The sequence below is a fragment of the Betta splendens genome, chromosome 24 (assembly GCF_900634795.4).
Source record: "Betta splendens chromosome 24, fBetSpl5.4, whole genome shotgun sequence".
In the NCBI taxonomy this organism is placed as follows: domain Eukaryota; kingdom Metazoa; phylum Chordata; class Actinopteri; order Anabantiformes; family Osphronemidae; genus Betta; species Betta splendens.
Genome location: NC_040901.2, coordinates 8,114,022 through 8,137,671, shown reverse-complemented (window position 1 = coordinate 8,137,671; position 23,650 = coordinate 8,114,022). Strand labels below are relative to the sequence as shown.

General features: G+C 46.1%; 2 protein-coding genes across 2 annotated transcripts; both read right to left on the bottom strand.

The window, feature by feature from the left end:
* Positions 1 to 2,039: 2,039 nt before the first annotated feature.
* Positions 2,040 to 13,212, bottom strand: fndc4a (fibronectin type III domain containing 4a). Its single transcript, XM_029140672.3, has 6 exons — positions 12,593 to 13,212; positions 8,757 to 8,872; positions 7,994 to 8,198; positions 4,906 to 4,995; positions 3,652 to 3,785; positions 2,040 to 2,923 (listed from the first exon to the last, which is right to left on the bottom strand). Exons 1-6 carry the CDS (start codon positions 12,666 to 12,668, stop codon positions 2,882 to 2,884), a joined length of 663 nt encoding a protein of 220 aa, XP_028996505.1. The 5' UTR covers positions 12,669 to 13,212; the 3' UTR covers positions 2,040 to 2,881.
* A 5,255-nt stretch (positions 13,213 to 18,467) lies between these two features.
* On the bottom strand, positions 18,468 to 23,650 carry blk (BLK proto-oncogene, Src family tyrosine kinase). The gene is made up of 14 exons (XM_029141752.3): positions 23,557 to 23,650; positions 22,763 to 22,825; positions 22,567 to 22,663; positions 22,443 to 22,473; positions 21,953 to 22,046; positions 21,769 to 21,867; positions 21,590 to 21,693; positions 21,354 to 21,500; positions 20,884 to 21,036; positions 20,619 to 20,798; positions 20,373 to 20,449; positions 19,493 to 19,643; positions 19,252 to 19,383; positions 18,468 to 19,163 (listed from the first exon to the last, which is right to left on the bottom strand). Exons 3-14 carry the CDS (start codon positions 22,660 to 22,662, stop codon positions 18,961 to 18,963), a joined length of 1,467 nt encoding a protein of 488 aa, XP_028997585.1. The 5' UTR covers position 22,663; positions 22,763 to 22,825; positions 23,557 to 23,650; the 3' UTR covers positions 18,468 to 18,960.

Here is a 23,650-nt window from a genome sequence, read left to right as displayed (position 1 = left end):
TGAAAACTTAGATGATGCAGACCAGGTGTACAGTACAGAACCATGTCTTCTTGCTTTACTCTGATGCAAGTCAAAAGTATTTTTAACACATTTAAAATATTAGATATGTTTTTTAGAAAATTACATTAACATTCTCAGAATAATAATTAATAGGACCATGATTTAAAGCATAAATAAAAAGCTGATAAGTCACATTCTGTTTTTATGTGCTCTGTGAAGTAGAATCATAATATCAGCCGGCTTTATTCACTCTGATCACTGTTGACAGAGGTGCAATGTGCAAACAGGAGCTGTGGATTGTGCATCATGGCAGGGTGCATCCAGTCTGGCTGTCAGACTGTGAGCATGAATAACACCGGGCGGTGAAAAGGAATGCGTTTAAAAGGTTGTAGTTTTTGAAAGCAGCTGTAGAAATCACTCTCTGGAGTCGGATACATTCGCAGCACCAAAGGTCACGCTGAAGATTAAAGATCATGCTGACTTGTTGCTTTTGAGTCTGCGCTACTGTAACTGTGGGCTGTCAAATAATCAAGCTATGCGGTGGCACAAAGGAGAGAAAGGTTCACCCCACACCACATTACCCTACAGGTAATGCTGCTTCTGAAAGGTTAACTCAAGATGCTGAGTCAATGACAAGTACTGTACAGTGTATGTCGGCTTTTCTCTGCTAAACTACAGTACAGATGCTCTCTTCGCTGCTACTGTATGACCCTTTTTGACATCTTACTGTACGATACTATAACCCTTTTTGATGACATGCTTTACTATGACCATTTTTTTCATGTCATACTATAATATGACACTTTTTTCTTTACATAATATACATAATTTTAAATCTTAGATTTCACCACAATAGTCACGGCAGTGGATAAAAGCTAGTGCCTAATGTACAGTAGGTGTTCCTCAGGGTCAGTGACTGGGCAGTTACTCTCAGCTTTTAGAGCCCTGGGTTTGAATCCCAGCTTGGATTGTTTTTAGAGTATGTGGTGCCACCATTCCTTGTGTTTTTTCAGATTTTATACCATACAGTACTCTGACACTTTAATGACAATGTTGACTATGACTGATTTGTAACTGTTTCTGTGGCTCAGACGTTATACATTCCATAACATTCTGTGATTCTTTCCTTTCTTGATGATGTAAAAAAGGGTCATAGTTTAGTATGTTGTCAAAAAATGGTCATACTGTAGTCCTGTATAGCGTGTGATGGAAAAAATGTCATGGTCTAGTATATTCATAGCATTTACTCACAAGGCCAGTGGCCAAGACTGCATGTTATGCGCACAATGTCTGCCAAGCTGCATCACACATAGTGTGACATGAAATAGATTCTTGCTTCCATGACTGCATGTCGTGCGAGTGGAGCCTGCAGCAGCCAAATAAACACCAGAAGTGTAACAAGGAAGGAGGTGCCGCTCATTTTTTACTTTGGCAGCTATAAACACTCAGCTGTTAAATGCAGCCCTGTCCGTGTTCGGCTTCCTGAGCCAATATCTCACCCCTCTCTGGGCTTCAGGGCTGGTTTACCTTCTTTACTATCATATCTCGTAAGTCGATCATATTCTGGGGTCTTGTTTTGTGTTACAAATTATGTAATTATCTCCTGATTGTCTGTTTGATACAGTTTTGAAATGGCTAATTAGCTACTGATAAGACGACCCACACAGCCCTAATAGTTTAACACTGTGTTGATAATGGCTCTACCATTCCACAATGAAAGCAGTTTTTTCAATTAGCTGAATAATATACATATTACAGTATATATCTGCACCATGTTTGAGAACTGCAAAATCCAAACACATGGCTTGATTTAAATTACAGCTTTTATGCACTGTCTGCATTTTGTACCTGAAATGGAAGTAAGTACCTTTTACTTTAACTACTATCATTTCTAAGTTAATGTGTGATGCAACTTGGCAAACATTTTATGCACGACGTGCACTTTCCCACTGAGTCTTGGCCTCCGGCTGACGAGTACTTCATGAGCAAATGTGCATTTTTTTTTTGGTGATGAAAGTGATTCAGCGGGAGACAGTTAATTACATTAGTAGTGGGAAGAAGCTTTATTTTACACTTCGGGTAATACAATTGTCAGGAAATGTACAAGATCTAAAATGAAACACAGGCTGATAAAAGATGAGGTCCTGGACTGAAAGCGGGTGGAATAGAAGAATCGTCATATTTCTCTAACTCTGGATGCACAGCAAAGGCTAGTCTACAGGCAAATGACCTGCATGCAGCTTCCCGACGAGGTACATCTACACATATGTGTGAAAATACAGCTTTATCCTAAAAATGCCGCTTAAATTGATTATTTCTGCTGAGTATTTTTGCTTTGAGTCGTTATGAAGAAGCCGCTGAGGTGGTTTAATAACACAATGGGCAATGAGAAAACAGGTTGTGTGATGATGAAGTGGTGTGACCGCACAAGCCAATATCAAAAATACACCGCGTATTTAAAGTCACGACGACGCCTCCCAGAGATGATAGGTTGTATTTAGGGATTGTATTGCGATAACATATCAAGCACCTGGCAAAGACATCAATGTTAACTGTACCATGGGTTAACATCAGTTTATCTACGAATAACCTGCAGGAGTGAGTTACTAGTGTGTGTGTGTGTGTGTGTGTGTGTGTGTGTGTGTGTGTGTGTGTGTGTGTGTGTGTGTGTGTGTGTGTGGTTTAGTCTCTCCCTACGAATGCTGTGTGCATGCATGCACGTGTGTTTTGCAAGACAGCCTTGGCCAGACTTAGACTTTCATGCTGATTGAGACCCACGGGAAACCTCAGATTCTGTTACGCAACCGTCCGCTCTAACGTCTTCATCAGCGAGAAGGGTCGAAAAATGCATTAATGGAAGAAGAACGCGGCCTCGCTTCTCTCACACTTCAATGATGTTGATGGACGGCACCGAAGGATGAAACTGTAAAAGACACGAAGGACAAAAGGCTTTTTTGACGTTTTGAAACAACATTAAAGCAGTAGTTTGGCATTAGGCGTATTGTGTCTCACAGTTCTTATCTAAAATATGAAATCTTTATCATGACTTCTGGTGCTTCGCGGCTTCGTGTGTTGATATAGAGAGAACGTTGTGAGGCCGATCGGGACAGACGGCGCCTTTAATGGCCAATTATACATTCCAGCGCTCCCACCGTTTGAAGATGCTGAAATGCGCTCGAGCGCGTTGTGCGCGCGTGCAGGCAGCGAAAGTGGAGCAGGTGGGACGTTAAGAACCATTACGCTCCACCATCCAGCCTGTTTACCTTGATAAAAGCTGCTCAAATAACCACGCGGCGCTGTGATGATAATAAAAACGGAGAGACGTCTAAACTCCCCCATTACGGCCCCGCTGACAGGAGCCTTAACGAGAGGGCCCTCGGCTGCTTGGGTTCAGCACTCAATGCAAATGACCTTGCTTATCGACTGGTTGGGGCCTCATTACAGAGCATCAGCGCACGTCCATACACACAAGGAGCCATAATGCAAACGCAAAAGCTTATAATGGACCATGCAGCAGTCACCTTCTGTGTTTCATCTCTACATCTATAGGAAAGATGGTGCATGTAAATCACTAATTTTGCACTAGTATCAAGGACAGAAAAACTACACAGAGCCGATACTGGGAGTACTGGGAGCGTACTGGGGCCTCACCTTGCTCCTCAGCAGCCCTCCACTGTGGTGCTCCGGCGTGCTCCTCTCCGACGACGGCTTGGCCTTCTCCTTATTGTTGCTGGAGTCGTTGTCCTTGATGATGTCATACTGCCGGCAGAACAGGGCAATAACAGCTGCGAGGGGCACACACACACACACACACACACACACACACACACACACACACACACACACACACACACACAGTCGTGAGGCGACAGCTGTCAGTCACAGACGCGTCCCCGCTTCCTCTCCCTGAAAGGCCGTGTGGATAATGGAATCCCGCTCCCTGGAGAGCGTGACGGCGGCGCCGGCGCCTGAGCGCCGGGACGACGCCGATTCGCCCCAGAGAGCTGCTTTGTCGCGTCCCGCAGCCTTCCAGGTGCCTCCGGTTTAGATAAGCACCTCGCGCTCGCAATTAACGTCCTCGCTTCGCCAAGGTCCTGACTTTCTATGTGAAGGCTGTCATTAGCCATTCAGAGGAGGATCCGCGAGATCAGCTAATGAGAAGCAGAGTGAGACTGAGAGTCAGATTTCACTTTGTGACCAAATTATGACGCGTGCACCTTGAGTGCTCAGCTCAGATCTGTTACAGTAAGTGTCTGGAGCAGAGCAGCCATGTTGGACGATCGATAAATAGAAATATATACAAATAAACAGACTATGATTTGCAGGGGAAAAAAGGCTGAATCTGCCTTTAAAGCCGCTGCAAAGGAGCAGCCCGTCGCGGACGCCGTATTTTTCTCTCCCACTCCACAGCCTCCGTGTCACTCCTCTCATTAGTATTATTTAACATCTCACTCGGGCGCCCGGGGGCGGGAGCCCCGCTCGTGGCAGCCTGCCTGTCATCCGCGCCGCATCGCGTCGCGTCGGCCCTCAACACTTCATTAATCAGCGCGACGCTTCAAAGGGCTCGCGCTCAGGCTCCGAAGTGTGATGCTGCTGTTGGCATCGCTGCTGCGAGAGGCCCCCGGAAAGAGAAGATGCTCGGATTTGTCACATTTGCTCAGTGTTACAGTTCGTCATCCTGGTTCTTTAGCTTCAGCTTCCTGCGCGAAGGAACCACGCTGATCTTATCTGTTGCTGATTAACGCGTCAAGTATTGATGTCCCTCATTTGTTTGTTCATGTGTCACGTTTCCATTTCCCGCTTTGACTAATAGGAATGTTTTAATGTGACACTCAGGTTCCATTAAACAATAAAAGGCACAATATGAGCTTTCCTGCTTTATGACTCTGCATCGTTTCCACCTACCTGCCCACATGACCAGGACCACCACGATTATGATCATCTCGCCCGTCTGTAGATGCCGGGACTTGTCCAGGCCCTGCACGGTGGGGTCATCTGCACAGAGCCATTCAAAAACATCAGTGGCCTATTTTCCTGAAGGCGGAAACTCACCCCGCGCCATTAAGAAATGGCAGAAGCGTTGTCACTCCATTCATCTCCCCAAAACTGAAAATAGTCAGAGGTGGGCATTATCACGTATCACTCCCGCAGCATTCATCCTCCTTTAAGTGGATTGATACTTCCACTCTCCCAACTATCTCCCGTTCCGCATGAATGGAACTCTTCCAGAGGAGCACTCTTCCCAATTGCCTCTTTTAGTGAATCAGGTTGTCAGGAAACTGGGCCCGAACGCCGGGCTGTCAGCTCTCTTCACGTGATGCCAATTACAGAGTCGGGCCCGCTGCGTTATTTAGGCCCGTGAGCCTGAAGGAATCAGAAATCAGGTGATATCTGCTGATTTTTGATTTCATAAACCCAGCACAGCTCGGATTCCTCTGGCCCACATCTTCTCCTGAGCAGCTCTGCAGAGTGGATCCCACCCTGGACATTACACGTAAATGCCAGGTCAGGTGCCTCCCAGTTTATTGCTCCCACGTCTGCTCCATCTCAGCTCAACCCACTCCACAATCAACTATTCATCGACTGCTTCTGCTTTGAATTCGCAGGAAAACCGCCGACCGAAGGCGCCAGGAAACGCAACTGGCAGACGACCTGAATCACACGCTGTTGTTTCATCCATATTTCATGCTTGCGCCGCGCTCACATACCGTATGCTGTGTGATGTGCGCCGAAGGAGAATGAGAGCGCTGCCGTTTCACCAAAGACTCGCTGTTGAGATAATTAGCTGACCTTAAAATCCCAGGATGTTGTTTGTGGCTGTGTTAACATCGCATTAACTATATACATAACTAGAGCTGCTAATTCCTCTTCTTCAATACCAATAAACTATTTATTTTCTGATCAGAACCCACCAAAAAACATACTGTACCTCGTTTAAAGCACTTAGATTCATATATTCTGATTACATGCTCTCCACTGAACCTGCGACATTTAAATGGACCTTGGGAAGAAATATTGATCCTGAGAGGAAAAAAAAAATCCCATTTAAATTCAAATGACCTCGCGGCACGTGTTCTACACTGTAGGTTGCCTGGAAATGTTTTATATAGAACCTAAGTGAACTGTGACTCGGGCAGCGTGAGCTGTACATTCAGTGGACAAAGAGAATAGCACTTAGGCAAATTATTGATTTAAGGTTATTACAGCTGTTCCTCTTAGGAGTGATTGGCATATTGCACATAGTATTCTCATAGACGGCTACTGTAGATTAAACAGGTTTTAAGTAACAGTGGCCGGCAGCCAGAGTATCAATTTGAATTAAGATCGTTAAGGTTTTTGAAAACAAATGTTTTAATTTTAGAAGAAAGCATCATAAACATTCTGTCGACACTTTATGGGAACTGATTGTTTTGCTTAAGAGCCAGTAGAAATACTCTGACGCTGAAGGAACGGGATGTACTGTAAATACATGTTATGCATCAACATTTAGTTTTGAATCAAGGCCTTCAGTGTTTAAATCGGAGCTATTAGAAAATAAGTTCGGCAGCTGCGGTTCGATTTGTGAAGCAGTTTGTCAAGTGTCCTTGAGCAAAACTCCCCACCTGTTCAGTGAGTGCTGTGAATGCAGCCTAATGCTGCTTCATGTGTTTTATTGAGACGTCTTCTGCAGCTTTACTCATCTTTACTTTAAATATTTAGTAACGTGTTTTGTTCTAAGCATTGCTGAGGTTTCACAGAGTTTGAAGCTTCTTTTTGTTTGCTCCTAAATGAGTTTCAGACACAACAGCTCTAGTATATATTAGTTTTTCTGGTGGATGTGTGGCCCTAAGGGAGGACTACTGTACCACACTAAATCTGCCAACAGAACTGCATTGGGGTCAAAACCTATCAGGGCCCAGAACCCAATATACAAAGTGAAGCTGAGAAAACAAACGCCATCGAAGTTACAGAGAAAAAGCTGACGTGATTCGACTTAACTGGATGAAACTGGGGCACGGGGAGTCGGCAGTGCTTGGATTAGGTTCATGGAAAGCTGACACTGATCGCCTCTACACAAAAACAAACTCACAAATGATGCTGAGTCCATGGAATGGCCGGTTTCTCTGACCCACTTGGACAAATCCTGATTAGTTTAAATTATACTGAGAGGAGGCACAAGCCACATTTCTTTTCAAGCCTTTGTTCAAATATTGATGGAATACCCCCAGTATCTTACATGAAGGCGCCGGGAAGAAGCCTGATGCTGTTGTTTCTCTTTTACTTCAGCTCATCTTGCCAACTTAATTAACGACACTAGACCTGAGTCAGCTTAAGGAGGACCTTTATGATTAACCTCCTACAGTATATCCACAAACCTGACTACACCATTATACTGAGTGTTTGTGTATTTGGTCCATTTTATAATTAATATGCATAATAAAGAAGAAGAGATTAGCTGTGGAGTTTCCTCCCAGCTGCTCATTATAAAAGCAAACAGCCTTTTGCTTCTCATTTCTCTGTAAGAAATGCTCCTCTCTGCCTGTCACGGTCTTCCTATTTCCTCAGCCCATGAGCCAAGCCCAGACTGCGAATCTGAAGTGTCTCCGAGTGTGTGTCAGAATCGTGATGAGGCGCCCACAGTGATATGGGAGTTGCATAAATTCAGACGAGCTCGGCTGCAGATGTGCTCCAGCCGGCTGCCAATAATGAATTGGTTCCCCGGAGGAAATAAGCCTCGGAGCGGTTCATCGAGACCCCGGAGAGGTGCCGCGACGGGAGGCTTTCGGGTTCCTCCGCGCTCGCGTCGGTCTCATTTTCACGGTGCTCAGGAGCATTTCACAGCCAGGCGAGACTTCAGCGCCACAGGAAGGAGAAGCGCTCGTAATGAGCTGCTTTGGTCTGAGCCTGTGGAGGAGCACGTGGGATTAAAAGCCGAGCGTCGTGTTATGTAACAGTGAGAGGGAACGCGCTCAGGAAGCCGTGACACCTCACTGACGCCTTTTTTGCAGCTTACCTTGGTTGGAGCTGTTGGACGAGATCCGGTCGGACTTCTTGAGCGTGCGAAAGTGGACCTTCTTGCTGGCCTGGCTCTCCCCGTACAGGCCGATGGACTGGACCTGGATGATGTAATCGGTCTCCTCCTCAAGGTCCCAGAGAACGCAGGAGCGGCTGGTGGTGTTGACTTCCCGGATGAATCGCTGCATGTGACCGTCCTGTCGCTGGGGAGCGAACGAGAGAAATGGAGCGACATTGATCTATTGTAGGCACCATAATCAGTCCTACAATGGAGAACGGGGTCACAGAGGTCACCGGGCAGTCGATGTAAGCTGTGTTAGTGCCGTACTCTATGAAACGATCCTTTACAGGAGGCTTTTGCATCAGTGAGCTAGAGGTGACCAACCGGACAATATACACGCTGGGCACTTTATTATAAGCAGTTGGCACCTTGTCTTCGCCATCTGGTGTCTTGGGGAGAAATTGAAAAGTTCTGGAGTCCATATTCTGATTAAGTGAGGCTGCGAGCAGCTTGACGCGCAAACTTTGGGAGTTTGTCTTTGACCTTTCAGAGAAGGAGCAATCAGGACCCAAAAGCTGTGAGACGTGTTCCTCCTGCAGCACCTGTATTTACCCAGAATCCCGTGCGGCTGCATAATTAGCATGCTAGGCATTTGTTAGTAAAAGCACACATCATCCACAGTAACGTACATTATTTTTGGGTTTGACTCATCCACTGCCTCTTCAAATTACATCAAGGGCTTAGAAAGCTTAGAAGCTACCTGTTGTGAGATAGAGAAGCCAATTATTATGTCTCCCTCCGGAACCTCCCAGGATACGTTTGCCGAGTCGGCGCGCAGGTGGGTGACGGAGACGTTGACGGGAGCCGGTGGCCGGTCTGAAGGAAGGAAAGGACAAACACAGTCCGTTAATCCGCTCGGTAGACGCTGAAAAATGCTGCACCTGGAGCATCCCGAGTCCTTACCACAGGTTTGAATGAGACTGTCTGCAGTCAGCGGCTTCGAGCACCAGACACAGATTGAGTTTTAGCTTAGCCACGATGCACAACCTGAGCTCCGACCCCAGAACATCCACATAAAAATCACAAGCAACCAATGGGGACATCCGTTAACCTCATCAGGGTCCGAGAGGAGGGGGGGGGGGTGCACCCTGCACAGACCACCGGCCCAGAATACTGCAAATCATCCTTAACACAGTTGTCATGAGATGACAGCTACGCGCTGCACGAGGGCAATGCTTCATCCAAAGAAAGCCCATAAAACAGAGAGATGAAAGGCGAGATGATGAAACTGGGAGCCATTTCAGATGATTTGCACTCTTGCAGCTTGGGCCCCCCGCGCATCCCTTTGCTCTTATCTCCCTGTGTCGACCCTTTTATCTGCCTCCATCTCTCTTGCTCCCCGTCTTTTTTTTTTCCCGTTTGCACTTTCTTTCCGCTTTATCTCCGGGACAATCAATAGCGGTTCCCACAGAAGGTGACACTGAAGTGGCTCCCAGGACCTTGGGGTGAGTCCGCCTGTTTCAGCACGTGTGTGGCTGGAACCCACGCTAGGTCAAGGTCAACCACTCACAGGGGGGGGTCGGTTTGTACAGGTAAGCGAATAACTGGACTTTATGCTGACTGTAGAGTCCGCGGGGGCGAAGGTGGCCTCGGTCAGCTGGTGGCGTAGCTCATTTCTTCAATTTAATGAGAAACTCAACTCACCTTTATAGAAGCAGGCGCTTTAAGTCACATATACACTGTAGCTGCCTTGTTAACTTACTACACGTAGTATAGTATGTGGTGAAAGCGTCGGTTTTTACATATATTATTTATACAGTAATGGCTCCTGTGTCCTTGTGGCTCTCAGTGACGGCTAATTTCATATCATGAATAATTAACGATTGTGATAACGATGCCATAAGTTGCATTCTCGTATGCTGTCACCACCTTAAACTTCAGGATTAGCGTTGGTCCTGAAGGCGGCGCTTGTTGTCCTTCGCCTGATGGGGGTTGCGGCCGACGCTGCCACTGTGACGCACGGTCCGCGGGTCATTAAGTGGTGATCGAGCAAGCGACGGTCGAGCTGATGCGGGCCGTGAGTCATCACTACTGTAATGTATAGGTCGGGCAACATGAAAGGTGACTTTAGACATGAGATGAAGCCAAGTGGAGCAGATCTGGTGTTGACTATTAGCTCGATTCTTCTCGGGTGGCGGTTGACAGGCGGCGTTCGATGATTCACTATAGTGCAAATATCAAACTGGCGCAAACTGCGGCCGTCCGGTCTCCTGCTGCAGCATTTAGGCCTGACTGATAGTCTTTGTGCCTCAGTCGCGTCCTCTGAACAAGGACCGCTCCACGGTGAATCACACAGGGGTTTGCAATGAATTAATGAATTCATCTGACGGTGTTATCTTCACTCCTGCAAATTGTAATATAGCATTTAGCGTTTAGTGTTATTGCTGCACCTGCTGTTTTTTTTAATTTCTTCTTCTTTCTTTCTTTCCTTTTCTTTGACAGCAGCATTCGTGAGCATATTAGAGTGTAAGTAGTAAATCTACGTTGGTGTTAGTAATGTACACTAATTAAGTAAGTAATTATATTCTGAAAGCTGAGAGACTCATTTACAGGTTTGAATGTGATAAACGGCCGTTTCCTTTGTTTCTTTGTTTTACAAAAGCTGCTTCTGCCTGATTCTTTTATAATTTGAATGGCTGGCTCGCTTTTTCCATTTCATTCATTAATAAAGCAGTCAGTCATGCAACGCTACTGTATGTGATCCACGCACCTTCAAATGGGAAAAGGCAGATATTTAAGTTTGATCTCCAAAGCAGTGACAGTTTGAGCGGCGTCCTGTTGTGTGAGCGTCTCATGAGCTCAGAACAGAGGCCTCGGCTGTTTATGCGCTGCCCAGTTATTCTTCAAACCGCTTCGTCTGAGCGTGTTTCAACTGGAGAGAGTTGAAACAGCTCATCCGCACTCGCTGCCACTCGCCGTGCGAGACAAGGTCCTCGACTGGCAGAGCACCCCCCCCCTCCCCCTCCCCCCTTTGGGTACTGTACTGTACACTCTGTCTCCTCTCACTGACTGGATCGGAGCAGGTACCAGTCTAAGGTTAATGAAATCAACGTCCAGACCTTAAGGGGTTTCAGCTGCAGGCTGACATTACTCCATCATCCGACCCAGTCAGGACCACCAGGATCGGACTCATAGAGGCGTTCTGTAGCATTACTTTGGACTCACGGACGTCTAGACGAGACAGTAACGAGTGCGATATTTACACTTGCCAGATGCTTTTATCCAAATCAACTTACACGAGCTACAGCGGTAGCAAGAAGCCTGAGTGTCTCTGCATTTAATCTGCTAATAGAAAGAAAAAGCCTGAATAAAACCCCGCTTTCCCCTCACACTAGTCTGTTTGCTACATGGGAGCAAATACAATGATGACAAGCTGAGCAAAGCCTCGCTGGGCTCTGATGGATTCTGCTAATGCACCATATCTATTACTCAAGAATGTGTCACTGGGTTTATCAAACAGCAGATTGCCAATTTGGAGGAACGATGAGCCCCACCGTCCAAATGAATCCATTGAGGGTTTAATGGCAACAAAACACCGTCTTTGGTTTAGTCTGGTGAATTCTGGGACCTTTGTTATTTTACCTGATGAAATAAAAATGAATTTCAGGATTAACTGAGAGAACCTTCATTATATAACTGATGATGTTTTTGAATAATTTACCAAAAAAACACTAATTGCATTGCATAACAGAGGCTTTCACTCCCTCCTGGTTACCATTAATTCACCTTTTCTTGGGTCCTCTGGTTACTGATGAAGACAGCCGCCTCATAGCATGAAGCGCTCAGCAATCCATTTAACATTTAAAAGCTAAAGCTAAAAATGATATTCACATTTCTGAGTGTCACAGTTGCGTCTTTTTTCAGACCCTGACAGACACTGACTGCACACAGCCACAGACGCAGAGAAGTGCCAATCTGATTCTCTCAGGGCGCTATCACATGTCGGAGTCTGTTCCCTTGAGTGGGGGGAGATAGAGGGAGACAGGTAGACAAAGAGTCACTGTGGCAGGAGAGGCAGAAAGAGAAGAAAGAGCTCCTACACAATTGGGAAAGATTTAAATACATCAGTCTGCAACTGGAAGAAATGCCACTGTTATCAATATTTAGGCCGCATAAGGTTTAATTACCCCAGTTTACCCACAGATGATGTGACCTCAGGTGGATGCACATTATTTTGAAATATTACAACTTAAAAACGCAAATCACAACCTTTTAGTTTGAAAATCCCTCACCTGCAAACGGGTGAAGCCTGTCCAGTACGTGATTGTCGTGATTGTGTCTGTATTAATGTGATGTTTTCCTGCCATTAACCCACCGCAACTATGTTTTATTACGTGCACGAGCCCTAAAACACACAATCGACACCTTATTTTGTTTTTGCAAAGTGTAAAGAGCGGCATCCGTAATGATGATTACACGAAGCTGTGGTGCATGTTATGATCAGAATAAACATAAAGCAGCTGCAGATTAAAACACATGCATTTGACGACCTGTGCTCGTGGCACGCACGCATTCACCGCTCGGACTTATACTTACTCGCTCCCACCAGGAACATGTCGCTGCCAAAAAGCAACAGGACCGCGGAGTTGACCAGAACAAGCAGGCGAGCCATGTCTCGGCGGATGTCGTTGCTCTTCTTAGAATAATAAAGCGCAGCTCTTCTATACTTGAAGGGCAAATAAACGGTGGCAGTTCATTTTCCCGTGGTGGCCGAATACACGGCGTACTGGCTGAACGGGGCTGGAGCTGGTCAGTCAGTGAACAGATGACGGCTTAAAGTATGCAACGGACGATGCCTCCGGTTCTTCCTTTAGCGTTTAAATCCACAAGTCCTTGACCCATGGTCGCATTCAGCCCGAGAGACGCGCGTTTGAACCCGAGCCGTCACATCGTCCGCGCTACCGTGGATCAACGAGCTCAGGTATGAACGGGTCGCAGCGGTGACGCTCGCGGGGGGTCGGTCTCGCCGTTCAACCTCCCCCCTCCTCGCCCCCCCCTCCTCCTCCTCGCAGATGGTGGGAACGCGATCCGCCGCCACGGACAGAGCGCCTCAAGTTCGCGCCCGCTGCGCCGCGGCTCCGCAGCTCGTCTGACGCGGCCGCGACCCGCACGAGGGGGGGGGGTGGTCTTTCCCCGCAGTCCGTTCCCGCTCCCGGCTGGCTCCCCGCTGGCCCGCAAGACCCTCAGGTTCGTGCGTGAATAATCGTCCACGTGCCGTGAGGCGCGCGCAGCATACGCCTACCTGGGCTCCAACCTCAGTCATATAAACACACCCCTTACCTGTTATATTATCATCATTATTATTGAGTATATATTTACCGCAATATCAGGAGTGTTGTTGCTGGGGATGGTCAGATATGAAGCAACAGGGAGGGAATGTCTTTTAGATTGAGACGCGCCCGTGGAACGGGCGCTGCAGTGGAGCCAGACTGGTGTTTAGATAAAGTGCACGATACGAATTCATGGGGAGGGTCTCATTCTCACAGGCTGCACACGACGAGCTCGGGTCGACGTGCATCTCGCCCGTCGCGCGCTGCGCGGAGCCACAGGATGCGGCGTGTTATCGGCCGCAGAGGGATGCGGCCGATAAGCGGAGAGCGCCGCTGCCTCGCGGGCAGTAAACGCCTCACGTCCGATTGCGTGTCTGAACCTGAGACGCCTATGAGCGTATGCAGCCCACTGCAGTTACAAAGAAACCAGCCGGCGTGTGCGCGTGTGGTGGATGACGTCACACAATTAAGGGCTTATAACTGAGGGAAAACTTTTATTAACTGCGTTATGTACTCGAAGCCCTTCAGTGGCCGGGATTGATTTTTACCTCTCCAAGGGTGTTGCCATGGTTTCCATGTGCTCGCCAATCGGCGGTGAACAAACGCAGTTTAAGACAGATATTAAGGCAGATATTAGATATTAGTGTTTCCATGACAGCTGTGTGTTAGCGGCTGACATTCCTGTGGTGTTGGGATCACTATCAGCTGTTCAGCTTTGCTGTGTTGTTCCCCTGTGTTCTTTCATGTAGGTCCGTGTTTCCTCTATGTATGAAAATTATACCAAGGTAACAAGACTTAGTCCCTTTGTGTCAATGTATCTTAAAAATATTTCTCTAATAATAATGATCACTAATCAATATGCACTTCATATAGCTATTGCAATGGAAATGTTATATATTCTACATTTGGATTAATTTTTTCATATACTCAGCTTTATTTGCGATGATTCATTTTTGTGCAAACCTATGGTTGAGCAATGGATGGAACACACCAGCCTTCAGCTTTCTGCATTTGACAGAGCGACAGTGCTGCTCAGGTTTCCTGTTCACCTCCACACTTGAACATGTGTCGTCTGGGGTGAGGAGCCATGTGACCTTTGTACTTTAAATATGACGGTTGGGTTCTTGTCTTCTCAACGAATGCATAGCTGAACACATTTGCAAATGTCAGCAGTTTAGTCTATAGAGATAACCATGTTAGGTTTAGGAGATGTTTAGGTGCAGCCCAGAATAGGGTTCATGTGTCTATAAGTAGAGACAGACATTTCAGAGCATCCACGATAAACACACACTTTTATTGAAGTGATCAGAAGTGTTGTGGTAGTTTTTCCACACTATACATCAGAAAGTATTTCATCAGCGATTAAAATGAGATTAAAACGCTGTATAATGGCATGAAAAGAGAATGAGTAAATGATCTGAAATTACTATCGCACCAAAGGAAGCAACTTCTTTCCATTCACAGACATCTGACGAGTAGCTGGTTTACGTACGTAGATGCAAATGGTTCCATTATGTCACTGTAATAAAAAGACTCACTACCAACGTATCAAACACAAAAGCTAGCTGGCTTTATGAAAGTCAGATGTGAAGGAGGTTCTATCAGTGTGGACAGAAGAAACACCAGTTTGTGTCATCTTCATCACTTCATCATCGGTTGTTGTTGAAGCTTCTTTTTTTGATTAAAATGCACTAAACCCTGACCTCTATGGCTGAGTGGCAATGACTCTGCACTGTCACCCAGCTGTGCAGGGATTAAAGTCAGCTTTGCTAGAATTATTATTATTTTGTTTTAATATAAAAAAAAATTATGAAGAGCCCATCTATACGTTTGAAATAAGGTCTCAGGTGGAAATCCAGAGCAGATGATCTGATTTTTCTACGATCTGATTTCCTTTCTTAAACAGTCTCTTAAAAACAACAACATAGATGTGTTGTAGATTTGTTCAGTTTATTTAGAGCTTAAGGTTTGGTTGCTGCTCTTGGTGAATTCTTGAAGAGCTTATAGCCATTAAATTCCCAGATGAATGACACTAATAGGAGACATGAGGCCAACAGGTTGATTGGAATTACGAAAGTGCTGAGGGAACAAGTCTTTTCAGACACAGGTTGTCAGCAGTTTCACGGTGGCAGCTTTAACACAGCACATTACAGTAAATGACTCCTGTTCCCTTCACTTTACTGTTTCCTTCTTTATAACTGCGTGCAAAAAGTTTTAAATGAGATCCAGAAATCACAGGGTTAAAAATGCCAAAAATAGCTTCATCTGACATTAACCAAGACTCCGAATGTTAATTGCTTGGGCTTCAGTGCCCATAACAGGACGGGGAACGGATTTAATAAAGATGATGAGTGCTACGTCCTGACAGCTCCCAGTACTTACTGTGGAAGATTGGAAACATTATTTTTAATGATCTGTTCCAAATTCTGGCCTGAGTACAAAATGAAACCATTAGTCTCCATTAATACACATTATTACTGTATAGTTTATTGTATTAATATTGTTCATTTGAAGCAAAAGCAGAAAAAAAGCAACAGCCATCAAAAGCCAAAGTCACACATGCTGTATGAACATTTGTTGCAGCCTCCACCAGGAGGAGCGGCCTGTGACAGCGTGGACCCTAAAACGTGCACGGGGCTGCATACGGAGCAGGGATGATGAGCTGTCTGGCTGGCGAGCTAACAAAAGACGTCAGGTGTTATGTCTGCAGCAGCTGGAATGAAGCTGAGTGTTTTACTGTCCAGTGAAAGCTTTATGTGGTCATTGATCTGATATATAGAGCTCCCCACTTCTACCAAACTCTGGAAAGTAGTCTGGTTCTTTATTAGTGACACATCTTATCAATCTAATCAGATCATTGTGGACTTCATTGTTGAACAGTGGAGACAGTCTAAGAGGACACTCAGTGGACGGTCACATCCATGTCTAGACTGTGCTGCCAGGGCGGGGGCCCATATGATCACATTTCCTCCCAGTTGCCGGTGTCCTTGACTTATCATCAGGCAACAGCACGGTGGTCAGTCATTACACATGTCTGGATGCTGCAGGTCAATCAACAAATGGCTTTGTGAGAATTTTAAAACAAGCTATCTGCTAAAACATTAGAACTGCCATCCGTCCGTCCGTCCATCCATCCATCCATCCATCCATCCATCCATCCATCCATCCATCCATCCATCCATCCATCCATCCATCCATCCATCCATCCATCCATCCATCCATCCATCCATCGGAGCCGGGCCCAGTCGCTGGGCAGGGGGCATGAGGTGACACGCTTGTACAAACACCCATTCGCACCCACATTCACACCTTTGTGCACTTTCTAGACACCAATTAACCCGACTGCGTTCCTGTGGACTGCGTGAGGAAGTCAGAGGCCCAGAAGAAACCAGAGCAGACAGACAAAGACACAACAAACTATAAAGACAAGCAACATGGAGCGATGTGTTTAGTGTTAAGAACTGAGACTGGGCTATTGCCTTCATTTGTAGGTGAGTCACCTGATGTACCAGTAAAGATTTGTCAACAGAATCTGTGAATCATGTACATGAGTGTAACCTGATTTTCCCTAAAAACAGATCTACCTTCCAGGGTCTATTTAGCAAAATCTAACGTAGACATCTTCTGTCATCGTGTCACGAGGCCTCACATCTATTAGACCCGGCTCTTTTGATTTATGGGCTCTGTTAGTTTAATGACATCAAAGCCCCGGAGAGAAAACATGCTCACGATGAGAATGACGGCGACTGTTATTGCAATATGAAAGCGCATCTCTTTTCATCCCTTACGGCAACGGGCTCGTGCTTGTGCAGGAATCAGGCATCAATCGGTGTACGGGCCCCTGTTTCCTGTCGTTATTCCTTTAAGGCAACGGTGATGAACGGGGGGGGTGGAGGGTGATTAGGCCTCTCAGCCTTCACCCCACGTTTCCTGTCATCGCGTGTTAACGTCAAGGCTCCTCTCAAGATGATTTGCTTATCAATAATATTCAAGCATGAGGCTGATAAAGTGGATACTCAGCATAATTATTAATTAACTAAAGCAGTTCAATTGTTCTAAGGAGGAATATTTTATACAGTAATGATTGTTTAGTGTTACTAAAGCTCTTAGCGCAGTCGTCTGAACCCACAGTCGTGTCGATCCCCACGCGGAATCAGCAAATGTCAGATTACACAGAGCTCAGTCTAACTGAGCTTCTTCAGCACATAGAACGAGATGTGACAGAAATAAAGATTAAAGCCACAATCAGACAATGTGCTACACTTTAAACCTGTCATTTGTAGTTTAGTTTTTGCCGGCGGCTCAGAATATGAAACTTTACAACACTGACCTCTGCAGGACAATTAGACTAGACTGGAGATAAGAGCGGTTTTTATTTCAGTCATATGTCGTGACTTTTTATTTTTTCTGCACTGCCCAGCAAGACAAACCTCACCCTGCTGTGCTGAACACCACAGGACTTAAACAGCACAATTAAATAAAGTCTCTGTTTCCTTCCAGTTTAGCCATTTTCTGAACCCACTGAACTTTGTACAGCTTCAGCGTTTGCGTGTACATTTAACTAATAAGTATTGGTGTTTGTTGAACATAATGCTACATACAGCAATTAGTCAAATAATCAGCTTCTATCAGGCATTAAAATAATTGTGTGGCATTTGAGGAATGCTGACTCACGCTTCCCGTTTCCTGGCCATTCAGGAAATGGCGGGGTTTAACCCCTTATCTTCAAGATGCTGTCACCCCCCCCAGGGAGGGTCTACTGTGGTTAGAGGATCAGAGCCACTGTCATTTAGTGAGATTAGGCACCTTTAAAGGCTTCCTGCACTCTTGTACTACTTGTAACGTATTTCGTCTACGTACAGTTTGCGTGCAAAGACTTCAAACTGAAGTTAGTCGGAGACATTTATACGGTTCGCGCAGCACGAATGTAAATAGGTGCGATAATTTGCACGACACATCCTGCGCTCGTGATATTTTTGTTGAGCTAAATGTCACAGTGCACAAACGCTTCATTAAAGTGGTCTGTTCTTTCTTTGTTGTTCAAGTTCAGTTTGTTGGTGTTGATTTGATGTTGTTTTGCAGCCAGTTTAAGGTTACGGTCGATTGACACTGTAATTCAAATGACTGGAATGAAATACAAGTGCTTATTAAATGGCATTTTTATTTACAGAAACATTTTTACAAATATATAATAATTTTTAAAAAGCCCATTTTTTTAGAATGCTGCATCATGAATATCTAAATATATTTTTGTAAATGTGCAAAATACTGCATGTAACATCTGTATCATGCAGACTAGGACTTTACCTGCATTGACTTCTCTGGCTCCAACGACCTTTTTTACATCATCTGCAATATTTGGATTTCCATTTATTTATCCAGTGCTTATAAGTCTCCTCTGTGATCAAGGTTGAGTGAGCTGAAGTTCCTTTTCTGAATTTAATAAGTACAGTCCTTCTGCTAAAAGCAGAAAAAATGCCATAAATAGCTTTTACATTCACTCTGGTAGGTGTAAAAAAAAGAAAGAACCGTATCGATCACAAAGAAGGTGTTTGCGTAGGCCTCCATCCATTCAATTTCCCTCTGCTGAACTTTCTTTCGCTGGAAATGTTTTTTTTTTTTTTCGTTCTGTAATCACGGCTGCATCTCGTATTGTCCCTCCGTGGCAATAAAAAAGTCGTTGAGCATGTTCTGCAGAAACTCAAAAGTCGGCCGGTCCTCAGACTTCTGCTTCCAGCACATCATCATAATGTCATAGAGTTCCTGCGGGCAGCCCTCCGGCCTCGGCATCCTGTACGACCTCTCCAGGTTCCTGATCACCTCCGGATTGGTCATCCCTGATTGGAAGAGACGGAGCCACTCTGAGATTCTAATACATTCTAAAAACGCAATTTCAGGACAATACACAGCGTCACAACACTGTACCTGGGTACGGTATCCTGCCATAGGTGACCACTTCTGTCAGGAGGATCCCAAAGGACCAGACGTCTGACTTGATGCTGAATGTGCCGTAGTTGATGGCCTCTGGAGCCGTCCATTTGATGGGAAATTTAGCACCTAGTTAAAGAAAACACGATGCAAATGATGTCACTATAAAAACCTGACGAGCTTAAGCCTATAAAATCCAACACAGTAAAGCTCCACCGGCTGTTCCGTTGTACTGCACCTTCGTGAGCCGTGTACTCTGACTCGATGATCCGGGCCAGGCCGAAGTCTGCTATCTTGCAGTGCAGCGTCTCGTTGACCAGGATGTTGGCTGCGCGCAGATCTCGGTGGATGTAGTTCTTCTTCTCGATGTACGCCATGCCTTCAGCGATCTGTCACAACAGGACGGTGGGGAGCGTCTTATAGCAGGAGTCAATAGGTCAAATGCAAGGTCATAACAGACGAATTCATTATTTGGTGCCAAGGAGCTAAATGACTACATTTACAACTAATTATAATCACTAAACAGGGACATTTTGTGAGCACATGCTGCCGTTTCTACATGAGCACTTGGTACATAAGAATAAAAGTCGATTAGGTTTAACAGGATGTGCCAACTTTCAGGAAGTCAAAGTGCTTTTTTTGGAGGGGCAAGAGATCTGGAGGAGCTCAGTGTGGATGGAAAATAGCACCACTTCCTGTCCGGATGTTAATAATTGACGTAGGGCGAGGCTTTTAAGCCAGACGAGCAAGAGCGCCGCCGCAGAAACCACACAGGGACTGGTGACAGTTTCCACGTGTGTTCACGAGGGCTGTGTCAAAGCAGCTACTGTAGAACAGTCAGCGCGTATAAATAGACTTTGAGGTCAGCCGTAAGGCTAGCGTGTTTGTTTTTGACAGCAAATCTGTGAGGTAAGCTCTATAATGTCATCTTGGAAAAGACAAGTGAAACGCTTGTTCATGTGTGAAATGGAAAGAAGCGCCTCGTTCGTCTGATAAAGAGTAGCCGCGAACAGAGCTGTTGATTAGAGAAGTGATTAAAATGTCACATCTGACGTTTTACAGAATAAAAAACAAACAAAAAAAAAAGAAAACGCAGCGCAATGAGGAAACTCTCCCACCTGTGCAGACATGTCTATGAGCTTGATGAGCTTCAGCTTCTTCCCCTCGTCCGTCTTCAAAAAGTCCAGAAGGCACCCTGCAGAGGGAAGGGAGAAAGGCCTTACTTCTGCTTCTGGCTACTCAGGAAGGGCAATTCGCGGTACTGTCTCATCTCTTAGTGGAAGCAACCGGCCTAGCGCGTCACGAGCACATACACAGAATTAGCCAATACCGCTAACGTTAGCGTGCGCCAGCTGCGCCTTTACCGTTGACCATGAACTCGGTGACGATGAGAATGGGCTCCTTGGTGACCACAGCATGGAGCCGCACCAGCCGCGGATGCTGCAGCTGCTTCATGAGGTTGGCCTCCTGGAGGAAGGCGGCGGGCTCCATGGTCCCCTCCTTCAGCGTCTTGATAGCCACCTTCTGGGTGCTCTTATAGTAGCCTGCGGGGGCGACACAAACACACCTTTTCACCCTCGGGTTCCTTAGGACCTCCCCGTTTGGGGCGGCATCGGCGGTTTCGCTCACCCATCCACACTTCTCCGAACTGGCCGGCTCCCAGCTTCTTGGCCATCTTCAGCGTCTCCCTGGGGATCTCCCACTCGTCGTGGGCCCACGGCTGCTGGGGCGCCTGGGCCTTACACGGAGCGTGCAGCCGCTGGCACAGCCCGTCCGCTATACCTGCACCCAAAAATAACACAGGCTTTATTTGGTGACGGAGGCATTACAGGTCTCATCAACTCGTGCTTCCTCAAACAGTTTGATAGAGCTCTTCTCTGTGCTTGAGCGCAGCAGCCATTATAGAGATTTGACCTTCTTATGTTGTGGTTTCGTCACAGGAGTGGAGCGACTACACAGGAAATGCAGAGTGCATCACAAGAGTCGCTGTCTTCCACGTCACACCAAGCACATTCACACTCTTCCTTTACTTCTGATTAGGAGCGGCGTTCACACCTTCATACATGATTTAGTCCCTGGAGAGTACCGCCGTTACTTACGGCTGTAGTACCCCACCAGCTCCTGGAGGGAGGGGAACGTGCTGGAGGGGGAGATGTAGTAGCCACCTTTGTCCAGACAGCGGATCTTGTAGTGTTTGACCACATCTCCCTCAGGTGCGAAGTCCCTGACGGACAGTGAGAAGGAACCTGGGAGGGAAAAAAGGCATTTGGTCGCTCTCGCCTGAGCCTTCCTTGAGCTGAGCGATGATTATTGTGAGATGTATGATGGTAGTCACCTTTACTCGTCTCGCTCTCTCGCACCAGAAAGGCACCGGGTTTATTTCCAGGGGCCAACAGCAGTCGCTCCGTCTCTCTCCTGCCGACATCCTTGAAGAACCATCTGCATGAAGAAAACGCACGTCTCACCTTTAACTGGACCATCAACTTTACAGTGGTTGGTCAGAGCGCCGCTTACCTTTCCACCTCCAGCGTATCCGCCCTCACGACATAGTTACTGGGGATGAAGCCCTCCTGTCCGGTCAGGACCGATGTCGCGAGCCACCATTCCCCGCTCCTACGAAACACAGCCACAAACAGCACAGGCGTCATCCAGGCGCGTCCACGTTGGCGCTGAGCGTCGCCGCTGGGTCGAGACTTACTGCTGCAGAACCTTTAGCTTGTCTCCCTTTTTGAACGGCAGATCACGGTCGTTGGTCGCCTTAAAGTCATGCTGTGCCACGAACACGTCATCATCTCGAGTGGAGCAAAAAGATATTTCAACGCCCGGGTTCAAGAGGCATTTTGCACTTTAAAGTGGTCTGTTTATATTTTATGCTAGGCTGTATTCATCTCTCAACATGCTAGTGGAGTTCCAACCGGGCTGTGGGTCTATGTGTGCACTAATACTGCATTACAGCTTCTCTGGGACGCCGGACGATTCTTATTAAACCGTCCGTCTTATTTTGTGAAGAATCTTATCTTTGTCCCTGAAGAGAACAGAGGAAATTCAGCTGAGATCTTAATCGCCAAGCGTAGCCGCCTTCTACTGCTGCTAATGTCTGTCTACGCGGCCAAGCTCGAATATGTGAAGCAGCTCTGCTACAACCAGAGGGCGCGTATCAAACGGCACATGCGAGGATTAATCATTACCATTACTTGACTGGCTGACTCCACTTCGTGCCTGAAGAGAAGAAGAGAAAAAAGTGCCTGTTTTTAACTTTTAAATCGCAAAGTAGTGAATCTAGATGCGTTTAAGAAGCCAGCAAATGCTTACTATGTGATTTGAGGGGTTGGAGGTTTGAACGTTGTGTTTGGTTTTGTAGAAGTTTCCCCCCTTTTCTTGTTTCTCACCACTGCAAGTGCAGCCCATCCTGAAGAGAGCACGCAATGGAACAGGACTAGCAACACACCTTTTTTTAAACACAAAGGGATGGGTCACGTTCGTGAAGCCACGCGTGTGCGCTTCTCACCTGATTCACGCTGCTTTCAGTCTCCACTCCTGCAGGAGCCGCTCCCAGAGTTCATGCCCGCCGCTGAGGAGTCAATCAAACTTTAGCAAAGCGACTAAATCATCGACGGAGGTGTTTGCATGTTTGGTTCGCTTGGTGATAAAGGAACAGGTCACACTATGCGCCTCATAAGAGGAAGTGGAAAATGCTTTAAAGCTTTATAGATATGATTTGCATGTACAGTTTTAGAAGCAGCCTAATTAGCAGGTCAGAGTTAAGAGTAGGGGGAAAATGAAGCGCTGACAAGAGATAGATTAGGTTTTATTGGTGTTACTGGGTGAGAAAGCACCATGAGGCTTTAAAAATCCTACGTTAAAATGGCTTTGCCCGGGAAGTGCTTAGGCGGCAAATTTCAGCATTAACAATATATGAATGTTTGTCAGCTCCAAGTGTTTTGCTGTTGATCACATTAAACCGAGCAACAGCACAAACCGAACCTAAGATCCCTCGTTATTTCCCATTTTGCTATAATAAATGACGTCACATATCAGCACTGTACTGTGGATACTGAAAAATGAAGTTTTAATTAGACTTTATTAGCTTTAAAAGCAGCATTATGTCGACGGTTTAAGGTTAAAACAGTCAGGACATGCACAGATGTTCTGTCATGGCTGCTCTTCAGACTGGTCAGTGTCATTTTGTCCTATTAAGATTATTAAAATACTAATACTGAAGAAACAAGAATCATACTATTGCGTAATATTATTAATTTTATAACATGAGCTTCTTTTAAATTAAGCCGAGACAGTACATACCTTCAACATGCCCCCAGACCTCAACAACACTCCAGTTGCCTTCAGTTTCCTTATTACAACGAAAGAGCCTGTGACTGTCACTCTCACTCGCTCA